The 21,326-nt window shown below is 36.3% G+C and overlaps 1 protein-coding gene across 3 annotated transcripts in view; it reads right to left on the bottom strand.

Moving 5' to 3' along the window:
• EML1 (EMAP like 1) overlaps nucleotides 1-21,326 on the bottom strand; it is a 100,833-nt gene that overhangs the window by 12,123 nt on the left and 67,384 nt on the right. For 2 of the 3 annotated variants that reach the window (XM_062495579.1, XM_062495580.1), the window contains exons 6-15: nucleotides 18,927-18,955; nucleotides 17,486-17,512; nucleotides 14,278-14,407; nucleotides 10,078-10,227; nucleotides 8,967-9,036; nucleotides 6,689-6,799; nucleotides 4,784-4,879; nucleotides 4,135-4,269; nucleotides 2,558-2,657; nucleotides 294-448 (exon numbers count right to left, since the gene is read on the bottom strand). In XM_062495579.1, the coding sequence (XP_062351563.1) occupies nucleotides 294-448; nucleotides 2,558-2,657; nucleotides 4,135-4,269; nucleotides 4,784-4,879; nucleotides 6,689-6,799; nucleotides 8,967-9,036; nucleotides 10,078-10,227; nucleotides 14,278-14,407; nucleotides 17,486-17,512; nucleotides 18,927-18,955 (1,003 nt within the window). The remainder of the gene's footprint in view (nucleotides 1-293; nucleotides 449-2,557; nucleotides 2,658-4,134; nucleotides 4,270-4,783; nucleotides 4,880-6,688; nucleotides 6,800-8,966; nucleotides 9,037-10,077; nucleotides 10,228-14,277; nucleotides 14,408-17,485; nucleotides 17,513-18,926; nucleotides 18,956-21,326) is intronic. The other variant, XM_062495581.1, reaches the window with a different exon arrangement.

Raw genomic sequence — 21,326 nt, 5'->3', positions numbered from 1 at the left:
TTGTTTTCCAGTTACCATAGAACTTAGAAAGGAAATATTATGTTAATGAATAGGGAATCATAGGAATGACCCAAGGACTGAAAACGAGGTATCCTGTGCAGAGCCAGGAGTTGGACTCGATGATCCTGATGAGTCCTCTCCAACTCAGCATATGAAAAGATGGTATTTTACCTTTGACTTGTTCTCCCATAGAATACATAGTCATAAGAAAAGTTATTGATTAAAAAAGCTGCCCAGAGGACATGAGAATTTAATTTTAAACAGCAGAATAATTTCAAGATAAGTGATATCACCTCAGTTTTGTGAATTTTTTGGTAATTTCCATTCCAAGATATCAGCTTTCGGTCTTTTCCACCTCCTGAGACCAGCGTGCCATCTCGCAGCATACACAGTGCAAATATTCCACCCTCATGTGCTCCTTGAACTGCGTGGCTTATTCTGTTGGTACCTGAACAGAAGAAAAAAAGGCATTACTACTGAAATACTTAGTTTAACACCTCCTTTCTGCCCATTTCCCCCCCTCCATTTCTCTACTATCTCTCAAGCGTTTAAATAATGATAACAGTGGACATGGGGTGCTGGACCAAAACACACAAACATACAGAAGAGGCTGAATTAGTGCATCTTATGACATATTCCCTCTACCTCAAAAATTATAAGTATACATACTCAGTCTAGATAATGGACAAAGTAAAATAGGTTCATTTAAACCTTTCAAGGGGGTTTAAGAAAAACAATGACATCACATTTGACCTGCAGTAGCACTACATACCCTATCAGTAAAAAACTCATAACCCAGTCACTTTTATCCTCCAAAGATATTCTGCAGCCTCCAGATCCTGAACTTGTACCGAAATCTGACTAAGCTAGAGGTCCTTGTACATCTGGCAGAATGTGTTGATCACTCTCCAGAGGAGCCTGTACTTCTTTATTGATGAACTTGGCTTGTTCAAGTAGCTTCTTAGATTCAACACTGTCAAAACCAACTACTTTAGATTAAGTATCTCTGATTTGGTGAATCTTTAATATTATGGAGTACAAATAAATGATTACTAGTGATTCTATTACTGAAATGTGCACCTTGCATCAAAGCTTGGCTAACATGATGTTTAGCACAAGTGAGGGGCTGATGCAAGTTAGGAAAAAACAATGGTGTTTTCCTTCATCCACGTCTATGGCTATGTGTCAAGCACAACTGATTGCTATTAAGAGAAGCTTTTGCTAAGGGTAGTCTGACCTGGTGGAAGCAGCCCTCTCTTGCACATAGAGCTCTGAGTCAAAAGTAGCGAAGACATAGAAAGTACACTGTACTGAGATAGAAAAACAAGAAAAACACTTTTGTCCAATCCTAAAGAGCTGGCAGAAGCTGAGATCTTGAGCACACTGAGAATTCCCTTTTATTTCTGGAAGAAAGGGCAAAAGAGGCTGCTTGCAGTCAAGGCAGAAATTAGTCTACCAGCATGATGGCAAACTTGTCCCTGAGCAGTGCACTGCCCCTGTATCTCTTGTCTGTTTGGCAGTCCAAAATAAAAATAAGAACAGGGACATGTGATAGTGCAATTTCTGAAGTCAGTTTAGAAGGAAAAGTATTGAAGTGCCTTGCTTTAAATTACCATAGGAAAAAGGAGAGGGAAATAAATGAGAAGCCAAGTTCCAAACACCATATCCACCCCTGTCCTCAGCAGTGTAGTGGCCAAGGAGATAATTAGCTGACAGTCCTTGGTAAAAAAAAGAAATCAACATAAACAGCTCAGTAAGGCTCAGCTGTATAACTGATTCACTGTATTGTTTTCAGGATCTTATGCATTTGAGTAGTATCTTGGGAAAAAACACTGAGTAAATAGGAAAAAGCTGTCATCCATATCCCTTCTTCCTTAACTAATAAGGCCTCCTTTAAGGGATTCTCCTTATTCCTATGCATGGCATCTCAGGCACTAACTAAACATTTAGGATGTTGCTGCTGTTTGCCCTCTGGCAGGCGCTGCCTTCTGCTGCCTAAAAAAAGGTCTCTTCTTACTAAAAAATGCTTTGTAAGAAGTTCTTACTATCCATCTGTTCATCTGAAATAAGGCTCAGGAATTCAATTAGATCTGAATACATTTTAGCTTGACTTCCTAGGAAAACAAATACTGCTATTTGTTGTATTTTTTAAAGCGTGTGTCACTAGGCATAATTTCTGCAAACAGTAGAGAGGGACAGGATAGGAGACTGGAGATCATCAGTTGCATTAACAATGATTTTTCTCTATATAGTGATTAAAGAAAGATTTATTTTTGTGACATCTCTTACATCAATAAAAGCCCCACATGCTGACATAGCTCTGTGATTCAGTATTTGACCACAGGGAACACATTTGATAGAATTTTGTGCTCTAGCAGTTAGGTACAGACATCCTTTAGCTTCTTGTAGAAAAGAATCCAGGCATAATCTGCTGGATTGGTTTTGGGAAAGACAAAGATAAAACAAAATTTATTCTTCTTGTAATGGAGCTTTACACTCAAGTCTACACTCACAGTCTAATATTAAGATTGAAGTTAATAATGAAATTTTATCTTACCTTTCCCCCAAACCAAAATGTTTCCACTTGAGTCTCCTGTAATAGTATCACCATTTTCAGAAAAGGTCACACACAGGACAAACTTTGGCTTCTCTTGTTTCTGCATGGTTATGAAAAATACACATTCACAGCAACACACAACCCATGGATTTTAACTTTACGCATTTGGTTAATTTAGTTTAGTCTTACACAGTTCTATTATTACTTAATTATCTACAAGAGTTAAATACTTTCCTACAGTCTAAACAGAATAATCTGTGCAAGGGCAGAAGATGCATCAGCTGAGGTTTGTGGCCCAGTCCTGTACCCTTTGATTGCAAGCTGGGGACAGAATGAGTGAGAAGGCTGCCAGCAGGTAATACATGACCAGGAATGCTCTGAGATAAACCAAATCCCCCAGCTACTGCAGAATGCCAAAGACTTTGGGTAATTAGATATGGCTGAAGTTTCAAACAAGATTTATTATTATAATTCTTAAGCCTGAAGTTTCTAGGAAAAAAGATATTACTAGAGGGCTTGGCTATGGTATAAGAATTAAGAAATCATCTCATGAAAGAAGCCCAGGTTTCAGTAATGAAACCCCTGTATTTAAGACATTGATAGCAACAGTACAATTAAATGTGTAAGGGAATAAAAACATCACTGGCAACTTCTAAGGACATTACACATTCCTTGCTGACAACCTATGTGTATGACCTCTTTCTCCACCAAACTAAGAGCTGTTCTACACTAGGGCCACCACCCTTTTCCAGCTCTAACCATCATCAAGACCAACAGAGCCAGAACAGAGAGAAAAATCCTTTTAAAATGCATGAAAAATTAAACGTAACAAAATTTAAATGCATTGTCTCAGCATCTCCCCCTGATTTTACATGAAGTAGATTAGCTGATGTTGTAAATAGTTGTTTTGACTATCCTTGGGAGCCATGACTCCCCAAACAGTTAACTAGCAGTCACTGGAGTTATCTGCAGTCATTGCAAATATCCCTCAGTTGTGCATGCAAGTGCTGTACAGCTTAGGCTATATTCAAGAACAAAACCAAATCAAAATCTTGAAATAAAAATGATATTTACCAAATAGGGGCCATCTTAATCTGTATTTGAATGACATATGTGCATGTGTCTGAGCAGAACACAGGAAAAGGGAAGAAAATTCATACAAATGTGTTTTTATGGGGTCATTCCTCTTACAAAATAAAAATCACCTCCATCACATTCTCTCTCTCTCTTTTTTATTTCTTTTCTGTTTTTTAACCTAAGTTAATCATAGAGAGTTTTAAGATAATGTTATTTTGCACTGGTTGTGGGTGGGAGGTTGGGGGAATGTAGCAAATAGAATATAGCAAAAAGAATAAAAAGAACAGTGGGTTCAAAGTGGCATTTCAAAATTTCAGTGTGGAAGTTTTACCTATGGAAAAGTTCTCTGTGCCTTACTATGAGTGCCACCTGAGGTTCTGCAACGTTTCAAGTTTAATAATGATCACTTGTTTTGACTTACTCAAACCTTATTAAACCTTACTTCTGTATGACTGTATCATTACTGTATAACATAAAATTAGAGAAATATTTTATTTTACCTCAAATAATCCTTGCTTTTTAATAAGGGAATTGCCTTCTAGTGTCCAAAAATAAAGGTGTGATTTTCCACAGGTAACTATTATATTTGTATCAGTAGGGTGAAAATCTGCAGCAAATACAGCCTCATTAGAGCACTTGGAAGGAAAAAGAAAAACATTGTATCAAAATCTAAAATGCAAAGGAAAGAAAACAATATTAAATGGTTCTCTAGTTAGGTAAACTGATACTTCTGATATAAGAAAAATTCTGAGCTATTCATTTACTAACAAAGACTAGAATACTTTGTAGTCAAATGATTTTATGCCTTTATAAATTAGTATCAAAATGCATCCTTAAAAATCATGTCAGATAATGAGAAGTTCTATGCAAAAAAAGTATTTCAGGACGTTTCTCCTGCACATGCTCCTATCATTGCTGCCTAGAATGTTCTAATCAATTCTAGGATAAAAACAACACCAACATTTTTCAAAATCCAAAACTATCTGGATAATCTCAACAGAGAGAAAATATTCCGTTTTTTCCTGTTCCTTGCCTTTTATACAGTGAAAGTGTAAAAATGGCACAAAAAGTTGAATACAGAAAGACATTTTATTACAAGAAACCAGATCTACATACAAGTAAGTAGTACAAAATATCTTATTGTAACACCTTGACATCTGCCAGCTTTTCTTCTTTCTGCCAGTCCCACACTGAAAGCACATGGTCATTGGAGTCATCCACAGAGCACAGGCTACTTCCTCCATTCTGAGGCAAAAACATGGGAAATATTAATGCATCTCCCAAACAACATGAGTTTATATAAGTACACTTTCAAAATAATTAAATACTTACGTGTAAGTGGAGATATTTACACCTATTTACACTTTGTTATACTTGTAGTTAGATCTCCATAAAATATAGTAATTTACAGGGTCATTGAAAAGATTGCTAAAAAGAGACCTAGAAGAGAAACTCTTGCAAACTGCAGACAAGTGTCAGGAATGTGGTAAGTATCTCTTCACAAATATTCAGTAGTGGAAACTCTAAAGGCAAACTACACATCATTATCTATTTTACTAAGAAAGCTTTTCCTCATAACTATACTGGATTTCTTTCTTTGCAATTTAAACAAATTATTTCTTCTCAGATGTCTGTTAATATAGGAAACAATTTTATTCCTCATTGGTATAATGGATCAAAATCAGAGAACATAGTAAGGAATTAGAAAGCAACTTATACCTGACAGGTGTCTTTTTTATAGTTATGACATTTATCAATCTTCCTAATCTTAATTACTCTAATTCCTTCATCCTTTCTCCATGCATCATATTTCCTAGACCTTTTCCTGCTGGTACCCATTTTTCTGGTGTGTCTTTTTACACATGAAGTTGCTTGCTTGTCATCCTGATGATTCAGGCCCACAATACATGTCAGACACAACTACAAAAACAGCTGTGCCAAAGAACCCACGAAGCGTGGCAGAGGCAGGACTAAGAAACCTGAAGAGAAGGCCATCTGAAGTGAGCTAAGTGCTGCTACACAATGGGAAGTGATGCTCAGAACAGGCCAAACTGTGAGCGAAATCACAAAGCAAACATGTTAAATTCTGGCTTTCTTCTGGCAAATGTCAAGAGTGCTCCTCTGTTATTTTGCATCTCTTTCCCTCCAGAGGGGTATTTACAGAGCATTTACTTGCTAATCCTTTTTATTTATCCTTCAAAGGTGATGTCAAACTGTGTTAGCTTTCACCCTTGTATTCTTAACTCATTCTCCCAAACCACCTCTCTCTTCTACTTTCTATAAACATAATTATCAATGGATTCCAAGTGTTTGTAGAAACTTTCACTGAAGTAAATTTTACCTAGAGAATACACCAGGTAGTCCTCTCCTATCTAAAAATACTGTCAAGACAACCAGACACCACCACTTACACTGCTTACAGATTCTGTTGCACACTGAATTTCTTTGCAGCTTGCATGTGTCAAGTCACAGATTCAAGTTTTTATATAGGACTCAAATGCTGCATGTAAATATTTTTTCTTTATCTCTCTGACAGATTAGAGTTCAAAGGATGGTGCCAAGAGGCAAAACAACAAGACTTTACTTTTTTACAATCCTTTATCCATATGCCTTTGCTGCTTTTCAGCAAAAGATTTTGATTCTCCTATGGGAGCCTCCAATTTTTAAAAGTCTTTCATCCATCATTTTAGATACAGTGAGAAGGTTAAAAAGGTGTGGAGAGTAAATTTTTTATATAGGGAGAAACAGAACAGGATGATTCAAGGAAAGTAGGGATGCTGAAATTTCAAGTACACAAGTATTTTTGCAGCTGCCAAAGAAATTAATTGCAGTTTATTTTAAGTATATGGTAAATCTCTGAGACTGCTGAGATACTGTAAACTTTAATAGCAACCTAAACTGTTAGAAACAACTGGGCTGCAAGCTTTCCTCCTCTAAAGAGGAACCTGAGAGAAGATACAGCTTGGAAGTTTGTTTTGATCACCTAAATTTGAAAGATTATAAAGATCTTTCCAGCAAACAGTCTTAATATGACTATTCATTTACTTTACTTACAGATTTAGAAAAAGCAATGCAAGTGACAGCTCGGTCAAAAAACCCCATTCCGATGACATGCAGTGTATTCAGAGTTACAGAATCCCAGACACGCACGTGTGGTGGCAGTTGCTGTAAAACAGGCAGAAAACATCAGCTCAAACAATGATGGAGAAAACCCATCAGGATCTGAAAAAATGAGAATGCATCTGAAAAACAAAAAATCACTTTTGAAGGTGCAAAAATTGTCAGAACTTCTCTAGAGTCACACATGTAAGCACGGATACATTACAAATGGTTTGCTGATTACTGTGCCTAGGACCAGTATCTGGGACTGACTATCCAGAGTGTACAGCAATGTCATGTCAGATGTCACTGATCTCAGTTTGTGAACTGAAAATTGTTGATGACTTTGTGACATGGGATTTACTGGTCGGTCCAGCTAGAGTTTAAACTACAAACTGAGATAACGCTGGTAAACATGAAAGCGTGAAAAGAAGCTCAGGAATTTCTAAAATATCATTCGTTTCAACATTATAAAAATGGCCCGGGAAAATAACTTTGTGTTCAAACTCCTCTTTACAACCGTAATCAGAACGAGATTGCTTTTTTGTAAATAAAACTCCAGATGCACATCCTGGCCCTGGATGAACTCCCAGTGGAAGCCCCGGGGTCCCCCCCTCCGTCCGTCGCTCCCCTCTCGCTGCCCTTGGCGGTGCCTCCCACGGCCACCAGGGGGCAGCCGGAGTCTCCTGCTCACGAGATCAAACTGTCTTTTAACAGAAATAAATGTCTATTAAAAAATCCCCAGGCCACAGCAGTATCTCAGTTATATAAGTGGCTTTTATATACCTATACACCACATTCCACTCAAGCACAGATCTCAAACTTTTAGGTTTAATTTCATAAATACAATGGTAATTTTAAAAAAAGCTCTAATACATAATAAAAATTACTAATTTACATAACTCAGCTAAGCTACCTTTATATAAAACTTATATTGAATAACTGGGATTTCACTTTTTTTTTAACTTTCCTCATTTTGACTGGGATAGAGTTCATTTTATTTTGAGTAACTGGGGCAGTGCTGTGTTTTGGACGAGAATAATGTAGATAACACAGATGTTTTGGCTGCTGCTGAGCAGTGCTTACCCTAAGTCAAGGACTCTTCAGTTTCCCATGCTCTGACAGTGAGCACTAAATGTGAAGCCAGGAGGGAGCATGGTCCAGACAGCTGACCTGAGCTGGCCAAAGGGATATTCCATACCACAGAATATCATGCCCAGTACATAAACTGGGGAGTTGGCCAAGAGAGGCCAATTTCTACTGGGGAATGAGCTGGCTATCAGACAGTGAGTGATGAGACATTGCATTCTACATCACTTTTCTTTCTTGGGTCTTACTTGTCTCTTTTTGTTGTCTTAATGTTGTTATTATTATTTAATTAAAATGTAATAATAATAATAATAACAGTAACAACTGGTTTTATTTCAAACCACAGGGTTTATTCTTTTTCCAGTCCTCCTCCCCATCCACAGGGGTGGAGGGGGTGGATTAGTGGCTGTGAGGTACTTGATTGCTGACTGTGTTTAAATCATGACACTCAAAGTAGTCAGCATATTGTTAATCCAGACTTTATCAAAAGTTCTTCTTTGACATCTGACAAGCAGTTTGCAATAGTTTGGCTGTGACAACAGCTGCATACTCTGCTGAGTAACACTTTCCTCATGTTTTTTACTGCCTCTGCTTGTTCCCATTCTTTCTCCCTTTTGTTAGCTCTTTGGAGCAATGTTCATCTCACTCTGTTCAAATAGTCCCAGTTTACAGCTAAGCTTATCTCAATATAGGTGCCAATAAAGAGAAAAATATTCTTGCCTAGACGATGACAGGAGTAAAAGTTTATTTTTTTCAGCAAACAACCTAAACCTGTTCTTTGTAGCCAGTTTTGGTAGCTGTGATCAAAAATGAAATTGTATCCTGTACAATTTAATGTCCTCCGTTTCTCCACACCCATCCACCCTCTCCGGTTCCCTTTGCAGCATTATCCCTCCATGCCTCTCAGAGAGCAGCTCCAAATTTAACTTTGGTCTAAGTCATGGAACTGAAACCACTGACCAGTCTTGACAATGGAACTGGGTAACTGTGATAGTGTGCAATAGGAACTCTTAAATTAAGTTTTGCTTCTGTTCAGTCCAAAAATGTAAATCCAATTACAATGGGAAAAGAATACAGCATGTATCATCTTAATAACATATTCTTATGAAATATTAAATTATACATCAGTAAAGCAGCCACTTACTTTCCCATCCTTGGATGTACCTGCAACTTGACCTGTTGCTATAGTGATCCTATCAGGATGAACAGCCAGGCTACAAAAGAAAAGAAGAAGCCAAACTTACATCTATTGACTATCTATTTCAACAAGCTATTACTTGAGCTTGTAATAAATAGCCTTATTTTAGTGATATAAAGCACACAACGTATGTGTAAAATATTTAAGAATACAAAAAGAGAACTGACTAAACAATTGTCATGCTCTCATATTTTAAAATAATCTGAAATCTTTTTTCACTGCATCTGCTATGCATGCAGTTCTAGAGGCCAAGTACCCTACAAAATGAACTGTGGCAATAATTCATTTAGCTTTACAAATCAGAAAGGCATCCTCTTTCCAGTAAACCTGATAACTTTGAAATATCTAGAGAAAGAAAATTTAAAAGAAGGAAATGAGATGGAACAGGTCCAAGGTAAAAATCTCCCTGTAAAACAACCAGATTTTACAAATAATTCAGTTTATGGAACATGCTCACAATTCAAGCAGATTTGGTTATCAGGCCTATTTTTGGCTTTGAGGGACAATGGGTGTTTCATAATGCCTAATCTAAAGAAGGGATGTTAATAAACTAGTTTCATACATTAGGGCCCATCAGATAATCCAGGTGCTCTTTCTCAGCTACGCTGTGCAAACAGACTGATACCATCAAGATAAAACACATGTTTATTTAGATTTAAGTTTAATGATTCTGATATTTGCTGGTATCTAGTATCCTCTGAGCTTCAGCACACTTAGCTCACTTTGAAGCCGAATCAGGCATGTGTGCATGACTGCAAACAAGCCAGGTCTAGTTTACAGGCTATCTGCCATGGGGTCAGCATGCCTGAAGACTACCAGGAAGACCACAGGTGAAATTAAAACTATTTTGCTAGTTAGGTTGAACATAAAGGAACTGTACGGGGCACCCAAGCCCTGGTGAAAGGCAATAATTCAACCCTAATTTAAAAAGGCAAAGAGAAGATTCTAAAGAAAAAGACCACGTTCAATCATCCAAAAAGAAGAGTAAGGAAAATGAATGCATCTATCTCAAATACTGTTTTATGAAGAAAAAAAGAACTATTATTAGATGACTTACCACTTTACATCATCATTATGACCAGTGTAATGTCTCTGAAGTTGCTCTTCCACATTGAATAACACAACTACAGAGGCAATGAAATACACGGTCTCGCCTGTTGGCAGGAGATAGAGATTGCTGCGACAGTCCCGACCCCTGTATCCATAGCTAGAGCGTTGGTCAAGCTGCAATAACGTTATCTACCAAGGAAGTATGTTAAAAACAAGGAAGAAGAAGAGAAACAAACAAACAAAAAGGATTCTCTCTACAGGAGAGGGCTGAAGCACTTTGCAGACTTTAAAACCAACATATCATACAGAAAATCCTGAGCAAAGAATATGGGAATTTGCAGATGTACTATTACTTTAGCATCCTCTAGAATTTGCTAAATATCAGACAAAGGCAATGTTAATTTTGTCCCAGGTGTATTTATTATTTATGCTGCTTGACTAATTAAAATAAAAAATTAGACTTGATAGAAAAAGTTATAAGTCATTCAGCACATCTCCCTGCATTACACAAGGATTGATTGCATTATCCTATGTGCAGGTTGATTGATTTCATTAATGTGGACATGACCAGCCAGATGGATAAAAACCATAAAATGGTTACATCATCCATTCCAATTTATTTTTGTAGTATTTAAAAGGCAGTGGCCCAGATTCTGATGTTAGTCATATCAACACAAATCTAAAATTAATTCAATGAAATGACTGGAATAATAATCTCATTTAGACTGAATGTTAATTCAGCCAAATTTTGTAGTTTTATCCTTCTGTAGAGTCATTAGGGACTACAAGAATTTTGGCTTTATTTTTTGTTTTAATGGGAACAGAAAGAAACCGTATTAGCAGAATCTTGGCAAAACAGAAGTGCATTCTAATGCAGTAAATATGGAGAAACTGGCTGTGAAAAATATACAGACAGACAATGAAACCCCAGTTACATGATCTAAACAAGATACTTGGGCACTATTCTGTATGGTCAATTATAAGCTACTCAAACTAAAATAGTCACGTTAACATTCTTGAAGTAATAAGGTCGATAGTTACCCTATACAAATACCTATTTTAGAAGAAACACCTTGCTGATTTTTTCTTAGAAATTCAATAGAATTAGTGCTGCATAGCCAATTATTAAAGTGTGAATTCAGAAGTAATGCTTTTAGTCTCATAAACTGAAACATCCCAGCCAAAGTTTCTTCAAGTTTGAGATATTAAAATGCAATGACATTGAAACAATCAATATCTTCAATTACAAAGAATTTACTATCAATTTGAATCTGTCTGTGACAGTTGGTGTTACTGCTCTAGATTTCTGGACAATGCTTTATTTGTTTACATTTATTTTTTTCTCTCTAATGCCAGATACCATTGCAAATTGAAGCCAACATAATATTTCCCATTATTTCAACAACATATACTCAAATATATAGTGAACCAACAGCTGAAGTTCGTGTAAGGAACTGAACTTCTAAAAAAAGTGAAGAACATTGCACAGACACGCATAAGGAACAAATCTCAGTGCATAAAAATATCCATTAAATGGGAAAGATTGCATTCTTTAGGGAAAATCTCCTTTCTTTACTATTCTTCCTGTGGGGAACAATGCCTCATTCAACCTTTCACATGACTGCTGTAGTCAAACACTCAATTTCTTTCTATCAGCCTTTTTTCTCAAATGCAAACTCCTGGGGTTGATCCCTCCTTCTCCTCACTGTTTCCCACACTCGGATTTGGTGGCTTCGACTTGCATTTGGTGAGCTGGCACTTCAGGGAGTGTTACCTTGACCTTTTCTTTTCATCTGGCCTGGAGTTTTTGTTTCAAACCTCCTGCTTGGCAAGTGAGTTGCTCTCAAATGGATCTGGGCAGGCCAGTGCTCCCACCCTGATGTCCCTAGTGCTGATTTCTCACTTGGATTTTCCACCTCTGCTCCAGCCCCCCTCACACTTCAGTCAGTATTTTTGTTTCTTCTTGTCCTAATATATATGATAATATATCAAAGGTGTGAATCTTTTTCAGCTTACCCAGACAGCTGCTAACATGACTGTAATATCCCTTTATGGTTCTGGTATGCCCTGAAATCTACATACATTAGATTTTCTTCCTTCTGTTTCTCATCATAGTCTGCTTTCCTTTCCATTTGCCCACGCCACCTCCGATATCTTTTTTCCTATCCCCACTCTTACATTATAGACCATTTCTGGCTGTACTCCCAATGGTAGACTCATTTGTCTGTTACAAAAATGTTTTTTCCTATTCCAGCTCAGTTACCCTCCAATCAAACAGTGCAGCTTCTCCAACTGAACTGGAATGAATGCCTGCAATATTGCTTGGTTTTCTGCTGTATTTGTCTTTCTTCTTAAATTATCTTATGCTCCTGCTCACAGCTTCTCTTCTTGTTATAGTCTGTAAAGTGGGCATCACCATCTCCCTGTTTTTTAAAAATTATTTTTAAACTGTCTTTCTAAACCTTCCATATACCTAGTCATTGCTATAAATATTAAGTATGGATATCCTGATTGGATTTAATTGCAAATAAATTAGAAACAGAAGAAGGTAGCACAGCATTTTTTGAAAAAAAACTGTGTCCTCCTCAATATCATTTAGAATAACCATCAAGGGTTAGTTAGATTGTTTTATTAATTCCCACCTCTTCTATTCATAGACCTCAGAGAGGACTCTGCTGGGTATACAGACACACACCTGGAAGGACATATGAATATTCAAACTAAAAATAATAGTCCATCTGGCAAATATTCAGTCATTAAAATAAGCTTAAGTGAGAAACTAATGAGACTGAAATCATGACCTACCCTAATTATAAATTCTTATAATAGTCTGAAATATTGACATCGGGTTCCAACTACATGTTGCTAATGACATTCTGCTTTGTTTCACGGTTGAGTGTTCTGTTGTTTCAGGGAGCTTTCTAACACTTTCTCCTTATCATCCTTAGGTCCCCGGAGCGAGGAGCTCCTTACAACTGCAAAAGACATAATTCAATTCTGTTGTGATACATGTTGAGAACCTGTATAATTAGATGGTAGAATGCTGCAAGCAGTGTTTATCACTCTAATCTCACCTGTTTTATTAATTTTATGGATTTTTTGTCATTTAAACTCATCTTCACTTATTTGTGCATGCACTTTCTATGCAGTTCCAGCAGAATGGGATAGAACCTACAGCCTCATCTGTGATAGGAATAATAAGATTGGTTACTAAATCTGTCATTAATCTCTTGTGAATACAAAGGGACTTTTGGAAACTCTCTGAACATTCTGAAACCACATGCAGTTCTATTTATACAACTTTGAAAAAGACTATATGCAGTCTGTCTTCTTTTATGAAGACAAAGTAATTTCCTATTTTCACTGTAACCAAAAAAGAGATCTTTCTTAAAAGAGAAAAACCTTATGAAGACATCATCTCTCCAAAGATAATGGATATTACAAATAGAGTCTGATCTTGTTGTGTTTATATTTTATCTTGAATCATCCTCTATATATAATAAGATTATACAAAAGTGAAATGTCTTTTTTTTATAAAGAAGATCATTATACTTAAAAGTGAAATAGGAAAACTTTTGTATGTAATTAAACACTTCTTTCAAGTTAGATTTCTATAGTTATGTCCACTCACAGAAGTCAGTGGAAAAACCTGGTTGCTCTGTATTTATGGTGTTTAAGCCCCCTTAAGACATAAATCCAAATATTATTTTATATACATTGTATTTTATAAATTTTATGGCTAAGCATGTATCAGTTGCACCACACTACCCAGTTCAGGGCTTATTCAAGTGGAATGTACCATCCTCTTAAGGACAATGATGTACATTTTATAAAACAGTTAAAAATGATAAATTACTGCTAAGAACTAGAAAAAAAACTGAGCTTGTCTTATGCATATTATAATTAATAATCCCAGCTCACTACATTCCTATTATATGCCTAGTTTAATCTTTGTCTAATTAGCACACTTCAGACTTAACCTTCAGGCAACATTTAAGCAAAATCTTCCTTAAGCTGCCACCCTGCACTTCACAAGGTGAAGAACAGCAGCCTTAAGAAATTAACCTTTTTTTCAATGGAATGTCACTTCACCAATTAAATTAACCCTATGACCTTAATACTGCTATACTTCAGCTCGAAAAGTTATTTAACCCAAATCATTATGGAATGATTGATTTCCAGTAGTCCTCCAGCACAGAAAGGATACACCCATTCCAGTTTAAGCCTCTTGGCTGGTAGTTCTACTTTTGCTTCCAAATTGTAAGATTCCACTTGCTCTTTGGGCATGTACATGGTAACAGGACGTCCACGAAGAAACATTTTTACGTATCCTTCCTCTACAAAAGGTCAGAAACGTTTAATGTTACACAAAAAAGCCACTGGGGAGAATTCCAATGCTCCTCCATCCCTTCCCACATAACAGTTTGGTGCATTACAAATACAGAATGACATGCAATCTCAAACTTAGAAATTTAGAATTTTTTTTCCCTAAATTGTAATCACTAAGCAGAATTTTTAAAAAGCATATGAAGTCCCTTCTTCCTCTAAATATTCTGACTAGCAGAATCAGAACTAAATGTCATGAAGAACTAAAAAACAGAAAGGTCTGAAATTGAAACTTTTTCTTTTAAATGTTACATATTATGGATTTTAAATATTAAAAATCGAGGGGAATACATCAAAGATTACAATTAACGCAGAAATGCCACTTAAAATTAATTTTATTTTTTAATCAATGTTTACAGTTGAGCATCAGCATCTAAATTATTTTCCAACACTCAGTCGCAATCTTTGCATCCCAGTGTAAAGATATGCTTTACACTTGATACAGTGTTAGAGATACATTCGAAATAAGGAACACAAACAGTGAGTAAGAGGAATCATGCTGATGTACATGCAGAAAAGATACGTGCTTTAAGAGTTACTAAACATTGAAAAAGGAATGACAACATTGACAGCACATTAAAAGAAAGGAAAATGACATACAGGAGAGAAGCTACAAAAACTCAATTGGCTGACAGAAGTAAACATCTCTAGAAGAAAATACTAAACGTAATGTCTTGAACTGGTAAGAAATATTTTTGGGGCAGAGAAGCAGAGATTAGTAACAGATCTGGAAGTACTGACTTGGGGACTTCATGGGGCTTATAAAACTAGGAGATCTGGGATATGCCATGAAGGTCTGACTAGGACTTTTGGGAAGTGGCAAGGCCAAAGTGGGTGTCCTGTGAACTTCTGATGAAGTTTGTCCAGATTCAGAACGTGCTGGCTCTTGCTGCTCCATCGGCAGTTCAAGGGGTTCAGCCTTGTTCGCATGCGAATCAAGCAGTTTTGGAGTCAGTGACATCTGTAGAGTTACTAGACAGAATAATCGTGGGCACAGAGGAAATGGAAGGGCAAAAGTAACAAAAATCATGTAAATGAAAAAAAATGATACCATTTAGGACTGTTAAATTATGCTATGAATTTTTAAGTATCATTACAAACATACCATTATTTTTAAAATATGAAGGCTAAGGCTTCATTTTAATTGGAAATATGCATATGCTACAAATCCTGACTAATTTAGTAAGAATTATCGATTGAACAAATAAAAGTCATAGCTATGCTGTATTACCTAACTAGATGTGTATTTTGCCTTTAGACTAAGTCATATGGGAAAGAGATCTACCTGATTTGTCACAGTAAAGTTACAGCTAGGTCTCTCTAGCTTCATTTACAGAATGCATACATAAAATTAAAGCAACAGAAAACTTAATGTTAAAAAGAAGAGATAATAATGATGAAATAATGGTGACAGAAGGTTGGAACTTCAAGATGCCTATTAAAACTATAGAATATTGGAATTGTTTTTAAAAGTCTACTCCAATATATCTGTATTGGAAAATAAAATAGAGGGTAGAGCATTAAATAGCAAAGCATTACAGCACTACTGTATGCGCATGCAGCGTCTATTTAATGAGCTTCAAACACGTGCCAACACTGCTGATGCTGGTGCACTGGAAGTCAACAGATTTTCAGCAATGTCAGCTACTGGCTGTACTTATCAAAGTCTGTGAATGAACCAAAGTTTAATTCACCGAGCTGCTTTTCTCACCTGAGGCTTACAGGACTCATAAAACTTGCATTTACAGTAGGAGCATTTGACCTAGTCACACCAGAGTAGGGAAGTACATACTAAACCAGTAAACTAGACCAAGGATATTACAGCAAATAAATTATGCCTTCAGAATGTGTGTATGTCTCTCTCCTAACTATAAAGAGGAACTTAGGTTGATTAGGTCAGGCATAAAAATCATATTGTATATTTATTTCCAACTTGTGGTAATATTCCACCTCTATTTGTTGTTGTTCCTAACCCACATACGTTATCTACACAATCAATCTACATCCTTTTTTCATACTTTTCTTAAGTAAGTTTATAAGACAGTAGAGTTCTAAATGTAAAGATATAGATATAAAGACAGACAATCATCAAACTACAAAGACAGACCAACAGTGGAACTTCTAGACAAATGTATCTTTTACATCTGCGGCTTTGTAAATTTGATACTGTTGTTGCATAAATTAACAGCTAATGAACTGAAATAAGAAGACACATCAATGCCAGTGGGATCTGCAAAGGAGACCACCACCGATTGCAGGCATAAATTTGTACAAAGAATACACGGAGGTAGAGACTCTCTAATAGACTTTGCCTTGAGAACAAACATTTTTTGCTTTGTAAAATTCACATTTATTGCAAAGCGGAAAGACGCTGATTAGTGTAAAAAACTGTTAAGATACAGCTATTTCTAAAAAGCAGATAAATCTGTGATTAGATCACAGATATAAACATGCATCAAAAATGTGCATATTTACACAACTTAACTAAAGCTTTAGACACCAACATAGTATGTTTACCAAATGTAACTTTGCTTTATGACACTAAGCAAAAAGCAATGAGAAATTAGTTGTAGGCCTAGGTCTGTTTACTTATTACAATCTACTCAGTAAGAAAAAGCAAGAAAAAAGAAAGGCTTCTATGATCATGTTAGGCTAACAGCAAAACAGCCAACAAGGGGGCAAATTCTATACGAATTGGAGCAAAAGTGCAGAATGCCATTTCAAACACAGTGAACATCCACATGTTGCCATATAGCTCTCTCAACATATTTTTTCTATTTCAAATTCTTAGGAATAAATCCACAGGAATGTAAATTATAACCCATTATTACTATTAAGGTGCTGCGGGTTATAATTCAGTAGATCATATAAAAAATGGCACAACATTTTTGTTTCACCCAAAAGAACTAGAGAAGTTTTAATATTGCAAAATGTGCACAAGTTAGAAAACAGCTGTGTATATATTGAGCTTTTATCCCACCAGAGCCATTTTGCTTCGAGAGCTATGAGGTTTTGGAAGTGAAGCCTACCTTTGCAGTGTGTCACACGACGCTTCCCTTGTGATTACAGAGACAGAGACAGAAGGGCTAGATAAAGATGTGTTTGAATACAATAACTCTCTAAATACCTGCTCTACAGGCTGTCCAGTCTTAGTCTGCTGCAGGTTAACCTGGAGCTTGACAAAACACTGAGCTATACACTGGGTAATTACCTTCTAAACCTCTTTCCTCAGTTAGGGGCCTCCATTTGGTTCTACCATTAAAACACTGGCTTAAACTCCATTATATAAACATATACTTAAGTAAAATACCAAGTATAACCTTCTTAGAAAAAAACATTCATTTAAGTAGGAATTTTGTCTATGTGAGAATGACATCAATGTAGTGTCACACCTGTTTAATTACTGACCTTTATCTACAGGAAAAATGGCAGAAGAAAAAAATATTACAAATACCTTTGCTTACATGGTATAAGGGAAACAGAAAAATTAGGCAAGGAAAGCATATTCTGTGCAAATCAGGAGTTTTCTTTTTCTAAACCATCAGTTTTCATGGAAGGTACATGAACCATGATTATATTGTCACAAGAGACTTAAGTACTTGTTTATTTTCATGTATTATTGACTTCAAAATCAGTTACATTAAACCTTGAAATATGGCTTAAGAGCTTTGTTGGATGCTGATCAATCCATGCCGTAAACAAAAGATCTCCAACTTTTTCAGCTTAATGTATGATTACTGTCACAGAATTATGCATAAAAAGAATATACCTGATAAATCAACAGGGTTTCCCCCCTTCCCTATTTTGTCAAAATAAATCTTTATTTTAGTTGTCGTTGACTTTTCAGAACCAAAATAACTGCTACATACACTAGTCAGCTTCATATTTTTATTGAGACTTCAAAATTTTTAACTGTCTAATGACAAGGACAAACATTGCTTTCACTTACACCTACTATTTCACTTACAAAATCTTTCAGCAGGGATAGTACCTAAGTTGGAAAAAATTGAACTGCTTTCCAAATTAAAGATAGATTACCAAAATTGTAGTAACAAACCACCCTTTCCTTTGGAATTTGACAAATTACATTACAAGGCTTTGTGGCAATCTTTAGAAGGCACCATTTTATGATTAGCATGACAGCATCATAGCTGGAACTTGGTATTGCTTTAATTACCAAAATCTTGGTAACGCTTTGAAAGAGAAGACACATGCAAAGTAAGAAGACATGGCATTTTTTTGTCCTTGTCTTCTTACAAAGAATCCCAGTTGTAAAGTAAATCTATAGAATCAATAAAATCTAGAGTGAACTGATCAACTTTTTAAAAATATATCACCATCAGCCTTTAAGTATGATGTTTAGACCCCCAGTACCAATTTCTAGGCATCCATAGAAGAAAGGGGGCTAGTGGGGGAACCCAAATACGTTATCACAGTTACTATCTGCTTAAAAATTTTAAAAGTTCCTACCTGCACTGAACATTGGTTCCTTGGGTTTGCTGTGAAAATAATGAAGAAATTACTATTTTAAAAGCTTGCACATACAGTCTGCACCTGTATATGTATCAATATTACATAAAACTAAAAATATAATAATATAAATTTTTGTTGAGTTTATGTATGAATAAAAATACTTTTTCAATTAAATTATTTACAAAGTAAACCCCCAGGCAAGCACAGTTAAACATTCTTGATAGCACTTTTACATTCAATATTCATTTCATTCTCAAAATTACAGATTTTCCTCCAGTAACTACCGAATTCTCTTCTTCTGTGAAGTTAGTCCAGTTACAGGAGAACATAGGAACTGTATCAGTTTTTGTTTCCAGCCTGGATATAAGGAGCAAACCAAAGTTTAAATCCTGCTTTTTCCAAAGACTTCACATAAAACATAGAACTGCCCAGTTGTTCCTTGGTGAATGACAATAATTGGTAAAACACAGAAAGCATATAAACATGATTAAAATGTCTTTTTTTTTACTGCACATCTGCCTGCAAGACATCTGGAAATGGGTTTTTCTTTTTTGTCTTGATAAAATATTTGGGGAAACTTGAGGGGAAAATATATACAGCACGTTGAGAAGCTCCTGGACAGTAGTACCTTGGCCAAAAGGAAGGAATCTTTGTTAAGAAATGCTAGTCATTCGGGGGTTTTTTGTCCTTTGCCCCTCAAGGCAAAGGGTGTCAATCAAGTTTGAGAGTGTTGTTTCTGATGAAGAATGGAAGGGACACAAAGCTATATTAGGCAAGTTTTTTTCTTCCCAGTTCCCTCTTTTTTAATGCAATAAAACTTTTGAAGCATCAGATAACTGCTGTAAGTTTCTTAGGGTGATCCCAAAAGGGTTGAAGCCCCTATCATTCTGACGGAGAAATGCTGAAGCGTGAAGTATTCCTAGAGCTTGATGCTATCTCAACACTCTCTCCTAGACTGCAGTGGGCAGATAAGGAGAAAAATCGAAAAAAGAAACAAGACTGTGTTGGATTTCCACACACAAGTTTTTTTCTAAGCATAAAAATTTCTCTCTCCTTAAATGAAAGATGTAGCAAATAAATCTATTGCACTTTTCACTTTGCTTTGGTTTGACACTTATATTGAGAATAATACTTTACTTAAAGTAAAAGCCCAAACCAAACCAAATTCTGATTCTACATCCGATGTAGCAACGTTCCATAATATCAGCCTTTGTGTTAATCATGCATCAAAATATATTGTTCAAACTGGCATACACAGCCAATGCCATTTATATAAATAGCATGATGTGCTGCCATTGTTAACATCAAGATGAACATTTTCTCTTTTGAATGAAGATATTTTTAGAAAACAAAAACCACTTTATGGGATGGAGCACTAGTCAGATATGCTGCCATATTAGAGACAAAATAGTCCCTAGCTCCGAACAGACCATGCCAACCTATTCAAGCTAATCAAGCAAATATGAAAGTCTTGATTCACAACAATAATAAAGCAAATCAGCTGTATTTTCTAATTATACAAACCTTAACCACACACAGCTCAGAGCTCTGGCTACCCTTTTTCCTGAACTTGAGTCACATCCTACTTAACTAATCCTCAGGAAGGCTTACTCCTGGCTGATAGCTACAGGAGTAAGGGCTCTTCATAGTAGCATGGGAGATTATGATCATCTCCTTATGCTTAAAGCTCCTTGAAAGAGCTTTCTATAGCATTCTGGCTTTGCATAACAGCCTACAACCTTATATGCTTTGAAAAACACAGTCACAGAATATCTCGGGCTGGAAGGGATGCAAAGGGGTCAAGGACACAAACTGACTGTGGGGGGATGGTTAGGTCAACACACTCTTCCTCACTCTTTCACACATACAGTCAGCTTTCGGGACCAGTCTTAGTTCCCAGAGTACAGAATCATCATTTTCCTTCCCGTAACTCTTGCTTTGTATTTTGCATGGTGGCTCAGTTTTGAGAGGAAGCATGAGGCAAGTTTTTAGTCAGCCTCTTCCACAGGATAAGGACACTCATTCTTCAAGGAGGTGAAAGCTGTGGTGCTGAACAGGCTGTGAGGGACAGAAATGAGGGCAAAAGTCTCTAACCATACAATGATTGTTACCGCTGTGGTACCAGCATCATGAGCACCAGTTGAGGCAATCTAATACATGCTCTTGATCAGTTCCTTGGAATACTTGCACTTTACTTAAGCATTGCCTGCCTTGTGTGCTGGACCTCTTCCCCAAGTCCTAAGTGAGTGATTTCTGATCAGTGCTGCTGCTCAACCTCTTGTGGCCTAACAACTAAAAAACTACATACCCATTGAGTTTCTGTTGAAATAGTATGTAAAAATTAGAAATGCATCTCAAGTACTGTGGTCAACTTTGGAGCAAAACCAAAACATTTTG

Source organism: Cinclus cinclus, chromosome 6 (genome assembly GCF_963662255.1).
Source record: "Cinclus cinclus chromosome 6, bCinCin1.1, whole genome shotgun sequence".
NCBI classification, from domain to species: Eukaryota; Metazoa; Chordata; class Aves; order Passeriformes; family Cinclidae; genus Cinclus; species Cinclus cinclus.
The sequence above is the reverse complement of the archived record's forward strand: the minus strand, read 5'-3'. Positions and strand labels throughout refer to the sequence as shown.